The following is a 12,237-nucleotide window of genomic DNA, read 5'->3' on the forward strand; positions in this document are numbered from 1 at the left end:
CATTCATTCTCACACAGCGGATCCTGTTTCAGTCCTACTTTGTGATTGGCTGGCTGATGAAGGGGCGGGGCCAGGGGACTGGGTTCGGAGGTAAGTTGTCGGTACTGAGACAAAGAGGAGGTCCGACTGCAGCCCGCTCCCAGCTGTTTGGTCACGTGACCCGAAGCAGGAAGCGTTCGTGAAGCTGCGGACTCATCGTTCGCTTTACTCGCGGTGAATGATGGGAAGTGAAGTCGCCTCTTCTGCGCTCGTGTTTTAAAATGAAACAGAGTGACGACATGGCCGGCGGGCCGGGCGGAGTCAGGGCGGCCGGCGTGGACTGGCAGCAGCGCTGCGTCGCTCTGGAGGTGCAGCTGCTGAGGTTCCGGCTTCAGGCGGGGAAGATCCGGGAGCTGCTGGCCGAAAAGGTGAGGAAGAGGAAGGATGAAGGCTCACCTGGAGGCGGGTCTGAGTATAACCGGGATATTGTAACTTGTGGAGTTCCTGTTCTGCAGGCTGAGTCACAGATTGTGTTGCTCTGCCGGCGACTCTAAGCCGTGACTCATGAATAACGCTCTGACTCTGACTCAGCAGGCTCCTCCCCTCTGAAAAGACTCCTTTATTGTCACGGTCAACATTTTACTGTGAAAATCAGTTTGGTAGCAAGGGACAAAAAATATATATAATTCTGTAGTGCAAGCATTGTGGTGCAACAACAAAATCAAACAGATGGTAATACAATGAGGGATGGAGGGGCGGGGCTTATTGCAAATTCCTGCTTTCGTGAAGTCGGCTGCTTGGTCGTTCTATCCTGCGTGAGACCCTGAATTACCAAAGTAATTATCTGACGGCTCGAACAGTTCCTCTGGTTCTTCTCTGGTCTTCGTGAAATGAAACCTTCCGTTCGTGTCCCAGATGCAGGAGCTGGAGCAGAGGGTGGCGGAGGCCGACCAGCGGGCCGAGAGTGCTGAGAAGCAGGTAGAGGTGAAGTTCTGTTTGGGTCGACCCTCTAAAAGCTGAACACAACACCAGTCCTCTGCTTTATCTCCTCGGATGATGCATTTCAGATTCATGCCATGGAGGAAAAGATGAACTCTCTCAACATGCAAACCAGCGAATCAGAGAGCTTGTTGTACAGGAAGTATCAAGACCTGACCAATCAAGTTCAAGTGAAAGACGCTGCGATAAAAAGGCTGGAGATGCAGCTGGAAAAGCAGGTACGGAGGAACCCGACTCAGACGACGGAGAGGGAGCGGCGTCCATGTTCATCAAATGTTGAAGTAACCCACCCCCCACCCCCCCGGGTACGTTTCCTCTCACCGCAGGTCTTAGTCAGAGCCCAGGAGGCCAAAGTCATCGAGGAGAAAGCAGCCAAGATTAAAGACTGGGTCACCTTGAAGCTCCGGGAGGTGAGCAAAGTCCTGACCCGGTTCACTAAAGGGTCACCTGCAGCCAATCGGAGGAGGGAACGCTCCCTCATTATGCAAGCACCTCCTCCAGGATGCTAAACCGGTCCCGTCCGCTGCTGCCGGTGTTACTGTGGGGGGGGTTTATTTTGTTTGCAGACAGAGCAGGAGAACCAGCAGCTGAAAATGTCCAACCTGAAGCAGGCAGGAGAGATTGTGTTGCTGCAGGACAAGCTACAAGGTGTCTCTCAGGACTGTCCCCACAATAACGTCCTCTAGTCCTTTAAGGACACGGAGCAGTTAACCGATGATCCTGATTGATCCGGTTTCTCCAGCTCTCTTAGGGAAACCAGCGCCCCCTGGATCTCCTGCCCCCGCCTCAGTAATGGACACCCACCTGGTGTCTGGCAGTCCCCTGTTTCCTCCCAGCTGCCCCGGCACGCCACCCGCCCAAGAGGACGGCCGGAGACAGACGGATCCTCACGGAGCCGGCGCCAATATCAAGACGGCAGGTGTGCTTTCAGACGCGTTTAGATCACATCCACCGAAGTTCAGAGGGTTTCTAAACCGTTTTAAACCTCGCAGATCACGACGCCCCCCCCCAGGGCCGGAGCAGGAAGGGTCCCAGCAGCCCTGTTTCCAGTCGCGGACCAGAGCGTCAGGCGGGACGCTCCGACAGAGACAACGCCTCCGACGAGCTCAACAGCAAGTTCCGCTCTCAGTGCCTTCACTCATCCTCTTCTTCTTCATCCTCCTCATCTTCGGCCCACGGGACGAGCCCCCCAGAGTCGTCCAGTCTCCTGTCTCGCTCTCCCTCCACCAGTAACCCCTTCCCGGTTCAGCAGTCCGGAACCAGCATGACGTTACCCAAGGTGCGGACCCTGCTGACCCCCAGAGACGGCGTCCAGCTGGTGAAGAAGCATCACAGCCTGGTCCGGCTCCACCTCCTCGGCGTCGACATCCTGGCCCCCTCCCCCACCCCCTCCACGGGCGCAGCCAGCTCGCCCTTCTCTCGGGTTGTGGAAGAAACCGACATCGACGACGGTTTTCCTGACGGCATGGACCGGGCGGTGGAAGGGGCGGGGTCCAAGGAGCGCCCCCGGGGTGGAGCCACCTTCACGGTGCCGGTAGAGGAGCCGGAGCGGCTGGATCCAGAAGTTCTGAAGCCACCGACTCCTCCTTTGCACCGCTTCCCTTCTTGGGTATGCTGCATGGAATTCTGGGAAAACAGTTTCCCTCGCGTTGTTGAAAAGAGAAGCCAAACGTTCCCGATCTCTGCAGGAGAGTCGGATCTACGCCGTGGCCAAGTCAGGAATGAGGGAGTCCGAGGCCGGTCCCGGGGCCAGGGGCCCCAGCCGAGGTGAGTCGTCCCCCTCCGCCCCCCCCATCGTCCGACGGAACAGTCCCCGGTGGGAAGTGACGAGTCACGGTTGGGTTGGATCTGCCAGTGCAGCCTCTGATGTCACTTCCTCTCACCTGAGGCTCCACACACCTGCACAGGTGTGGGTTCACAGCCCCGCCTCCCTTTTCTTCGGAGGGGGGGGGGGGGTTAGAGAAGCAGCTTTGTAATCAGCTGTGATGAAAGGCTGTAATTACACTATCCATCGCTTCGGGACGCAGACAGCGGGGGACCCTCAGCTCGCACGCTATTGGCTGCCGAGGATGAGGTCATATCGACGTCCTCTCATGTTTGAGCCTTAATGTTCGTGTTTGTGGTATCGCCGTGATGGATGACTTATTCATTGTATTTCATATTTAACGCTGATGGAAAGCTTCCTGCTCCTTTAGCTTTCGGCTAAACCCCCGAAGAAGAAGGAGACGAGCTTCTTAAAACATTAAATGACTCCATGCGGATGCATGATGTCATCGACGTGTCCAACAGTCTCTAAGCTAAAAGCTAACGGCTAACGGCGCTAGTGCAGCTTTCACTCCGTGTTTTACTGACGTTTCTTTGCAGGGTGTAACGTTCCTCCGTCCCCTGCGGGGGGTCCGTTGTCCCAGCTGACCTGCGAGAACATTAGCGTTCCCGTTTACACCGCGCTGAAAGGGGTGAGCGGACCGCCACTTCCCATTCCTCTCTGACGCCTCTTCCTCCATAGCGATCCACTCCTCTTCCTCCAGAAAGCCACTCAGATCAGCAGCGTTCCTCTGCCTGACGATGACTCCGGCTCCGAGGATGACAGCAGCTCATTGGCCAGTCTACGCACCTGCGTCCTGAGTCCGGACAGGAAGGGCGGCGTCCCTGGCAGCCCGCGAGCCGCCAAGAGAGGCGAGGCCCGGAGATTAGGGTTACGGCCGGGTCTGAATGGATCTTCTGGTGAAGCTCCTCTTTGTTGGTCCAGGTGTGTCCATGTCGTCCATCAGCTCGGAGAGCGATTACGCCATTCCCCCCGACGCCTGCTCCCTGGACAGCGACCACTCCGAGCCGGAGCATAAAGTCCAGAGGACCTCCTCGTACTCCTGCGAGAGCAGCGGGCCGGTGAGTGAAGCCCCGCCTCCTGGCGCGGTCCCTGATTCTGCTTGCAACGATGGATGAAAACGTCCCATCGCCATGGTGATGATGACATGCCTCTGTGCAGGAGATGCTGGAGAAGTCTGGGTACCTGCTGAAGATGGGGAGTCGAGTCAAAGCCTGGAAGCGTCGCTGGTTCACGCTGAGGAACGGCGAGATCCTCTACTACAAGTCCCCAGTGAGCGTCTCTCTACCGAGGTTCTGCCGTCTTTCGTCCCACGCTCATCGAGTTTGGTGTTTCCAGAGCGACGTGATCCGGAAACCGCAGGGACAGGTTGAACTGAACTCATCCTGCCGACTCGTACGAGGAGAAGGAGCGCCGACATTCCAGGTGAGAGGAAGCCACATCTGGAATCCCAAGAAGCAGGTTGTGATGTCGTCGTCCCCCCCCCCCCCCGTCCCCCCCCCGCCCCCCCCCCCCCCGTCTGTCTCATGATCAGCTGATCACAGACAAGAAGACCTTCATCCTGACCGCCGACTCGCCCAACATCCTGGAGGAGTGGGTCAGGGTTCTGCAGAATATACTCAAGGTCCAGGCCAGCAGCCCGGTTACCGTGGAGACCAGCGCCAAGCCCGCTGTGAGAGGTTGGATCACGAAGGTGAGGAGACGCTCCTGAACATTTAGTATTTCCTTTTTCCAGTAATAGAAAACATTTATTGATTGATTTATTTGTAGCTAACGTTCTGCTTCAGGTCAAACACGGACACTCGAGGCTGGTGTGGGGTTCACTGGTGGGGAAAGTCCTCTCCTACTACCGGAACCAGGAAGACAAGGTTCATAAATCCTAAATCTCCACCCGCTGCGCCACTACTTCTATTTAATCTGTCATTAAAGGAACATTTCACCCAAACAGCCCAAGTTTCTGAGTCAGCTAATCACACTTCACCCGATTGGCCCTCCTTGACTGACTTTTTTTGTATGAGCTGAGGACGACGCATTTGATAAACGAAACATTTAACAGTCCTCCGTCTCCGGCTGCAGCTGCCTCTGGGTCACCTCCAGGTCCGGGACACCTCGGTCCAGGAAGTGGATCGTTCCTGCGACTCGGACGAGGACTACGAGGCGGGCGGTCGGGGCTTCCTGCCGTCCCGATTCACCTTAGTGGTCCAACCACGAGACCGGAGTCCTACGTACCTGCTGATCGGCACCGAGCAGGAGAAGGTCGGCAGCGGGCGGGGGGGGGGGGGTCATTAGACACACTGTGATCCTGGGAAATATGGATCGTGTAAAAAAAAAGATGTTATACGTTTCCACAAAGGACACCTGGTTGTATCAGCTGACGGTGGCGGCGGGCAGCGGCGCCGCCCTTAAGGTGGGCACCGAGTACGAGCAGCTCGTGGGTAAACTCCTGGACCTGGACGGAGACCCGGGTAAGAGACGCACCCAGCGGGCGAGGCTCGTCTCGAGATCTACTTCAAACATGTTACACGTGTGGCTCCTTGTTTACCCAGAATCCTCCTTGTGGAGGAGCGAGGCCCTGAGCTTCTGTAAGGAGGGCCTGGGTTCTCCTCTCACCACTCTGCCTTCTGAAGCTCTGCAGACTGAAGCTCTCAAGCTCTTCAAGGTCAGTCTGAGTACCAGGAGTCCTCCTCCTCCTCCTCCTCCTCCTCCTCCTGCTGCGTGTTTGGCGCTACCTGCAGGCCGCGAGGTGGAACCGCAGGTAGAATATTCCCACCCGTTTTCTTCGCAGTCCTGTCAGCTCTTCATCAACGTGCTGGTTGAGTCTCCGTCGGTGGATTACCACGCCTCCCTGGCCCAGAATGCTTTGCAGGTGTGCTTGACTCACCCGGAGCTGCAGAATGAGATCTACTGTCAGCTAATCAAGCAGACCAGCCGGCGGACGCCTCGTGGCTACCCCCTCACGCAGGTGAGCCCCAGACGGCCGATGCGAGAGGCGTGGCGCTCCTCCCCGTACGTTAACCCCGTCCTGTCCGGCGCAGTGCTGGCAGCTGCTGTCCCTCTGCGTGGCGCTGTTCCTCCCCCAGCAGCGGCTCCTGTGGTACCTGAGGCAGCACCTGCAGCGGAACGCCGACCCCCGGTGAGGTCCGAGTCCGGTCCTGAAGGCCACACCCCAGAGTAAACGCACTGAAGCATGGCTGCTCTGTTGTTAGGAGCGAGGTGGGGAAGTACGCCGCGTACTGCCAGCGCGCCGCCGAGCGGACGCTGCAGAACGGGGAGCGGGAGGCCAAACCGTCCCGCATGGAGGTCGTCTCCATCCTGCTGAGGAACCCCTACCACCACTCGCTGCCCTTCAGCATCCCGGTCCACTTCATGAACAACACCTACCAGGTGAGTCGGCGCACCGGCGGAACCCGGATCGTTCCAGTGTGCAGGATCCGGATCCGTTGTGCTTCCTCTCATAGGTGGTGGGCTTCGATGGCTCCACCACGGTGGGAGAGTTCCTCGCCACGCTGAACCAGAGGATTGGCGTGAGGACGCCTCAGCTGTCCGGGTTTGCCCTGTTCACCGACGACCCATCTGGAAAAGCGCTGGAGCACTGCCTGCATCCGACGGCCAAGGTGAGTCCGGAGAACCGGAGCACTGCCTGCATCCGACGGCCAAGGTGAGACCGGAGAACCGGAGCACTGCCTGCATCCGACGGCCAAGGTGAGTCCGGAGAACCGGAGCACTGCCTGCATCCGACGGCCAAGGTGAGACCGGAGAACCGGAACACTGCTTGCATCCGACGGCCAAGGTGAGTCCGGAGAACCTCCAGAACTGGCAGCTCGGCCTGTCTGACTGGAAAGTGTCACTTTTCCAGATCTGTGACGTCATCTCCAAGCGAGAGCAGGCGCTAAAGGAGATGCACCCTGGGAAAAACGAGGGGACCCGGGTTGTCCCGCCTCACGTATAAGAGCAGGTGGGCTTCATACTGCGCCCAACGGCGCAGCACTAAACATGGAGGATGTAAAATGGAGATGTGATTCTGGTTTCATGGCAGCTTTGCCTTTTGTGTTGTTCGTTCATTCTCAGGTTGACCTTCAGAGCTCAGGTAAAGGGCGAGACGGAGCGAGAGCGCCTCCTGCTGGTACACCAGGTGAACGATGAAGTTCAACAGGGTCACTTCCCCGTGGGCAGAGAGCTGGCTCTGGAGGTGGCCGCCCTCATGGCGCAGGTCGGTCGAAACTTTTCACATCCTGAAATGTTCGGGCATCTTCTCTTTCTCAGCGTCTCCTTGTCGTCTTCGCAGGCTGAACACGGTGACTTGGACAGAACGACCGCCGCCTCCCCCTCCCCCACCCCCACCCCCACCCCGCCGCCTAAATCTCAGCTGATTCTGCTGCAGGCTGTGGAACGCTTCTATCCCAAACGCTACAAACAGGAATGCAGCTCGGAGCAGCTCAGGTAGGACTGGAGGTCGCTACAAATGAATCGATCCGATCCTGACGCCAGCCCCGCCCCCTTGTCGACGTTTCCTAGAACATTTTCGTCTCTTCTCCTCCCAGAGACCTCGCTGGGCGCTTGGCGGTGAAGTGGTCGATGCTGCGCGGTCGCGGCGCTTCGGACTGCGTCAGGATTTACCTCACCGTGGCTCGGAAATGGCCGCTGTTCGGCGCCACGCTCTTCAGCGCCAAGGTGATTGGTTGTTTTGATGTTTCTGTACGGGCCAATGACATCACAGTCCATCACAAATCCGACCTCTCATCCAAAATAAAAACAAACAGAAAAACGCTTCCTCGGGGACGAACTGTGACTAAAGCGCCGGTTAGACCAGAACCAAAGAGGACGTTCTGATGTTTACTCACACCTGTGTCCTCTGCAGCCTGTCCCACCCTCACCTGTGGAGCAGAGCCAGGTGTGGCTGGCAGTCGGTGAAGATGGGCTGTGTGTGCTGGACTGTGCGATGGTGAGTTTCAGCCCCGCAGGAACACGTGAATGCGACAATGACGTCACGTTTCACGCCGCTTTGACTTTCAGCGCACGCTGGCCACGCACTCCTACCAGTCGGTGATCACCTTCGGCGGTTGCCGTGACGATTTCATGGTGGTCTCGAGTCGGCAGAGGGAGCCCGGAGTCGGGAGGAAGAGCGTGGAGAAGCTGCTCTTCGCAATGACCAAGCTGAAAGTAGGTGTCGTGAATAATCGATCTGATTGGCCAAAAAGTCCAAACATCAACGGGTTTTAAAATCAGGCTTCAAAAAAAAACAATTTACATTTCTCGGGGTTTAAAGCTATATGTTGACGATGAGGGGCGGGGCCACGGCGGTGACATCACGGCTGGCTGTAGATCATCTGGTCCCTCTGTCCTCAGATCCTGGAGCTGACCCTGCTCATGGCCAGCTACATGAACCACTGGAACCCCGGCCCCCCGCCGGCCTCCCGCCGGCCCCCCGGCCTCTGGGACGTGGACGGCCGCCACTTCCCAGCCATGATCTACGCCACCAAGGGCCCCACGCTGCTGTGAAACCCTGAAGGCCTGTTGAGTCAGGTGGCCGGACGTTTACGTTTTTACACAACAGCTGCTGAATATTTGAACTGAACTGTTTTTAAACCCGTGTTTAGATTCCGGAGTGACGGGACCATCTGAGACTCCGTCAACAAAAAGGTTTTAAACTGCTTTATTTTCTTGAGGCCATTTTATAAGAGGACGAGGCCTTGAACCCCATGACCAGCATTTCACCTTTGATCAGAGGGTGACATCATCCTGTCACATGACACCAGGCGGTTGTTCGTTCAACGCACCTTCACCTGCGTGTCACACGCAGCGCCGCCTCGCCGCCTGCAGAACGGCGGCCGTTACGGTGGCGTTGGTTTGCTCAGGGTAAATAAACCAACAAGGCGTGTAAGGTCAGAGGGAGGTCATCTTCTCTGTTGCAAGGTCGTGTGTTCACAAACGTCGGCGGCTTACCTGGGCAGGTGAACGCACGTTAGCCTCCACACCGCTAACGGAACACGATTTAATTAGAACTCCAATTTAGAGCTACGACAAACAATGATTTTCATTACAGATTAATCTGGTTATTATTTTGTCTATAACATAGAAGCTATTTTTTTTTTACCTGTTTCAGATCTAAGAAAATTAAAACAAATCAGAGATTCACATTTGCGTTTCTGAAAAAAGAACTTAAATCCTCAATTAGACATCATTTAAAGCTTTTTATTTGAGCTCGACTGTGATTAAGTTTATATTTCAGGACTCCTTTTTTTTTTTAGACACATCAGGTCAAAAAAAGGGGGCGTGGCCTCAGCTGTGACACCTGGTTTCTGTGTGAACGATGCATTTGTGAACTTTTAGCATCTTGTTCATGATGACGTCAGAGTTTAACAACCAATGAGCAGCAGGATGGCATCGAAATGAGAATGACTTGAACCGTTTTGGGTCAAACCACTTCCTTCCTTGTGTCCGTATTTATTTATCTTTAGCTCGTTTTAGATATTTGTTGTGTGTAATGACAAAATAAACAAAAGCGTGTTTGTTTTTACTCCATGACCTTCATTCAGGTGACAGGTGAGACAGGACTCCGCCCCCTACGGTGACGCATGCGGTGGTCGGATTGGATCCATTCTGTCTCAATAAGAAGTTAAAACTCAAATTCTGTGTCAAATATACGCAAAATGCCTTTGAAATCTTTATCGATCCGTCCGTGCGTGATTTCAGTCCAACCCGCTGATGGAGGGATTCTGCTTCCAGGTGTCTGCGCCTATTAAAACGTCGTGCGTCACTCAGATATGACGAAAAGCGACTAAATGAAACTCCGCTGGTGAAATTAAAGTGATCTGGACTGCTGGGCTCTTATCGATCCGGGTCGGGGCTGATCCATCTGTTGGTGGGGGGGGGGGGTGAATGGAAGCGGCGTCTGCAGCTGCTGGTAATTGATTCCACATTGAGAGCTCGGAGGCGTCTCGACTGCTGCTCGTCCTGCAGCATGGGCCGCCGTTAACGTCCAGCTCACCGGAGGAGCCGCGTGGACCTCAGTCCGGACCGGGACCGGATCACCGGGAGGAGCTGGCGCCGCACGACCCGCAGCTTTTAACGCGTTCGTTTCGTCTTCCCTTCAGCGCGGAACGTTAAACATGACGAGCCGAACGCCGCCGAGCATTCTCCGGGAAGCTTCCCACCAGATCATTGCCGGTGGATCCGCTGGTGAGTCTCGATTGCGCGCCACTTCAACTATTTTACGCGCTTACGCAACAGCTCGGGGAGCGCGCTGCTGGACCTCCAGACGTCGGGAAGCTGAGCGCCACGTGTTCATCGTCAAACGGAGACTCAGCGATCAATAACCCGAATAGAAAACGCGTTCTCCCCGGGCGGGAGTCGATTCACGTCAATTCCCAGCGGGCCGTTTTGGGAATACCAAAGATCCCTGTTACGTCCGCGGAAGCAGCGTGTCGGAGCTGCGTAAAGATGCGTAAAGCTCTGTCGCCCTCGTGTGGTTCGGTTTCTGGTTGGGGAACATGCAGTAATAGTTACCGTCATAAAGGTGAGCTCGTGCACGTTCATGGGTTCATCTCACTTACCTGCGCTTTGTTTTGCGCACGCGTTTCTACTTTATCTGATGAGAGTAACCGGCTGATCGCACTCCCCCTCCCCCTCCTCCCCCCCCTCCTCCTCCCCCTCCTCCTCCTCCCCCCCTCCTCCTCCCCCTCCTCCTCCCCCTCCTCCTCCTCCTCCTCCCTTCTTCTATACCTTTATCCTTTCTTTCTTTTACCTGCTTTTGGACTGTTGCGTGCGGCGGTGAGCCCTCTGGCTGCGCGTTACCGGCGCGTTGCCAGAAACGCCTCCGCGCTGCATCAGCGCTGTTGCGTAATGTGACTGCTGGGTTTGGAACACGCGCAGGGAAGAACACGTGACCCACAGCGTCATAACGAAACTTTTTAGTATGTATTATATTACGTTTATGTCCCTCCCCCTGTGGGAGGGGCTACTACCAGCCTGCGTAAAACCTACGTGGATTCAATTCAATTGATGATGATGAATATATTTATTAGATAGAATGTTAGCGTACAAGTACAGTCACACAGTAGCATGTATTACAGAATGAATTCAGTTTTATTTACGTAGCGCCAGGTCACAACATAAAGTCATCTCAAGGCACTTTACAGGACTAGCAGGGAAACACAGAACCCAACTTAGAGAGAGAGAGAGAGAGAGAATGTGTGAATGTGTGAATGTGAATGAATAAATAAGACTGGACATGCTAATGCCGGCAAAGTGGACATAAGCGGTGAGGCCACAGGTCCAGGTTCTGCAGCACCACGGACAGAAGGACCTGAAAGAGAAAGAGGGAGAGCGAGCACAAGACTACAGGGAAGAGAGAGAGATTACTCACATATGTTTATAACATGAATAATCTGAATGAGAGGGAGGAGCTCAGTGTGTCATGATGTTAAGCCACCAGTGCTGGCCCATGACAGCATATTGATTACTGCATCGATTAGCAGTCGTGTTCTGTTCTTGTGATCAGTATAATCAATAAAACTAAATGTTGTGCTCTCATATTGTTCTTTTGGCCTGCGATAATATTGTGGAAATTCCCTACAATGTATAATTCCCCTTCTTGTTTCTGGAGTGTTCTAGTTTCTCTATGATCGATTCACAGGTTTACTAGTTATACAGCTCTGGCGACCGCATGACGTCATCCATTGATTTCCAGAGCATTTCCCTCTGGGATCAATGAAAGTATTCTGATTTGTCGGTGCAGTGTAGATGTGTTCATGATGATTGTCCACTAGGGGGCAGTAGCTGCACACAGAATATTATCAGCGTAAAAAGATCTTCCAACCTTTAATGGGTATTAAACGCTAACTGTTGGATGCAGGAAGGCAGAAGTGACGCATGGCCGCCCTGCAGGTCAGGAATAAATTCACGTTCTGTTGGAAACTCCCCCGATCGATGATGTGGCTGATCAGATCCATTCAAACAACGCCACGATGGTTAATAATGGATTGAAATGTAAATCTGCTGCTGAAAGCTCTCCTCTCAGATCTTTGCTGTTTCCTCCGTCGAAGCCTTTCTTAAACTCTGTGCGTGAATCGATCCGTCTCCAGCCAATGGGCTGTGACGACGCGTGTGTGATTAGCGCGGCGCTCCGTCCAGGATTTAACTGGTTTCAAACCAGTCGGGGATGAAGAAGCAGGGGGGAGCGGATGGAATTAGATGAAGCGCGCGCGCGCGTTTTGTGCGCGTCAGCCAATGGCAGAGACCGCATCGAATCACAGCCGAATTAGGCCTAATATTTATTTCCAGAAACGATTGTCTGTGTTTCTGTGGGGTTCTGATTGAAGTCCCGGAGGACATGTTGGAGACAGATGTTTAGATGACCTCATGTTTGAAGTCATTCTGCTCCTCCTGTCTCCTCCTCCCCTCCTCCTTCCATCATCTCCGGCTGGGAGGCCTCG

The 12,237-nt window shown here is 54.7% G+C and overlaps 2 protein-coding genes across 2 annotated transcripts in view; both read left to right on the forward strand.

Annotated features, from left to right (window-relative positions):
* Nucleotides 1–278: 278 nt before the first annotated feature.
* On the forward strand, nt 279–9,490 carry plekhh1 (pleckstrin homology domain containing, family H (with MyTH4 domain) member 1). The gene is given in 30 exon segments (XM_068752162.1): nt 279–407; nt 895–957; nt 1,047–1,196; nt 1,305–1,388; nt 1,545–1,626; nt 1,721–1,897; nt 1,971–2,587; nt 2,667–2,745; nt 3,343–3,434; nt 3,507–3,654; nt 3,728–3,864; nt 3,965–4,075; nt 4,142–4,228; nt 4,338–4,496; nt 4,591–4,671; nt 4,880–5,059; nt 5,157–5,268; nt 5,350–5,462; nt 5,589–5,765; nt 5,839–5,936; nt 6,010–6,187; nt 6,262–6,417; nt 6,660–6,737; nt 6,739–6,758; nt 6,872–7,013; nt 7,089–7,243; nt 7,345–7,474; nt 7,662–7,745; nt 7,817–7,963; nt 8,150–9,490. Coding segments are annotated over 30 exon segments (4,119 nt in total). The 3' UTR covers nt 8,303–9,490.
* A 405-nt stretch (nt 9,491–9,895) lies between these two features.
* slc25a21 (solute carrier family 25 member 21) overlaps nt 9,896–12,237 on the forward strand; it is a 58,440-nt gene continuing 56,098 nt past the window's right edge. Inside the window, exon 1 of the mRNA XM_068752193.1 lies at nt 9,896–9,982. Coding sequence (XP_068608294.1) covers nt 9,913–9,982 — 70 coding nt within the window. The 5' untranslated portion in view covers nt 9,896–9,912. The remainder of the gene's footprint in view (nt 9,983–12,237) is intronic.

The sequence above is a fragment of the Brachionichthys hirsutus genome, chromosome 18 (assembly GCF_040956055.1).
Source record: "Brachionichthys hirsutus isolate HB-005 chromosome 18, CSIRO-AGI_Bhir_v1, whole genome shotgun sequence".
Classification (NCBI taxonomy): domain Eukaryota; kingdom Metazoa; phylum Chordata; class Actinopteri; order Lophiiformes; family Brachionichthyidae; genus Brachionichthys; species Brachionichthys hirsutus.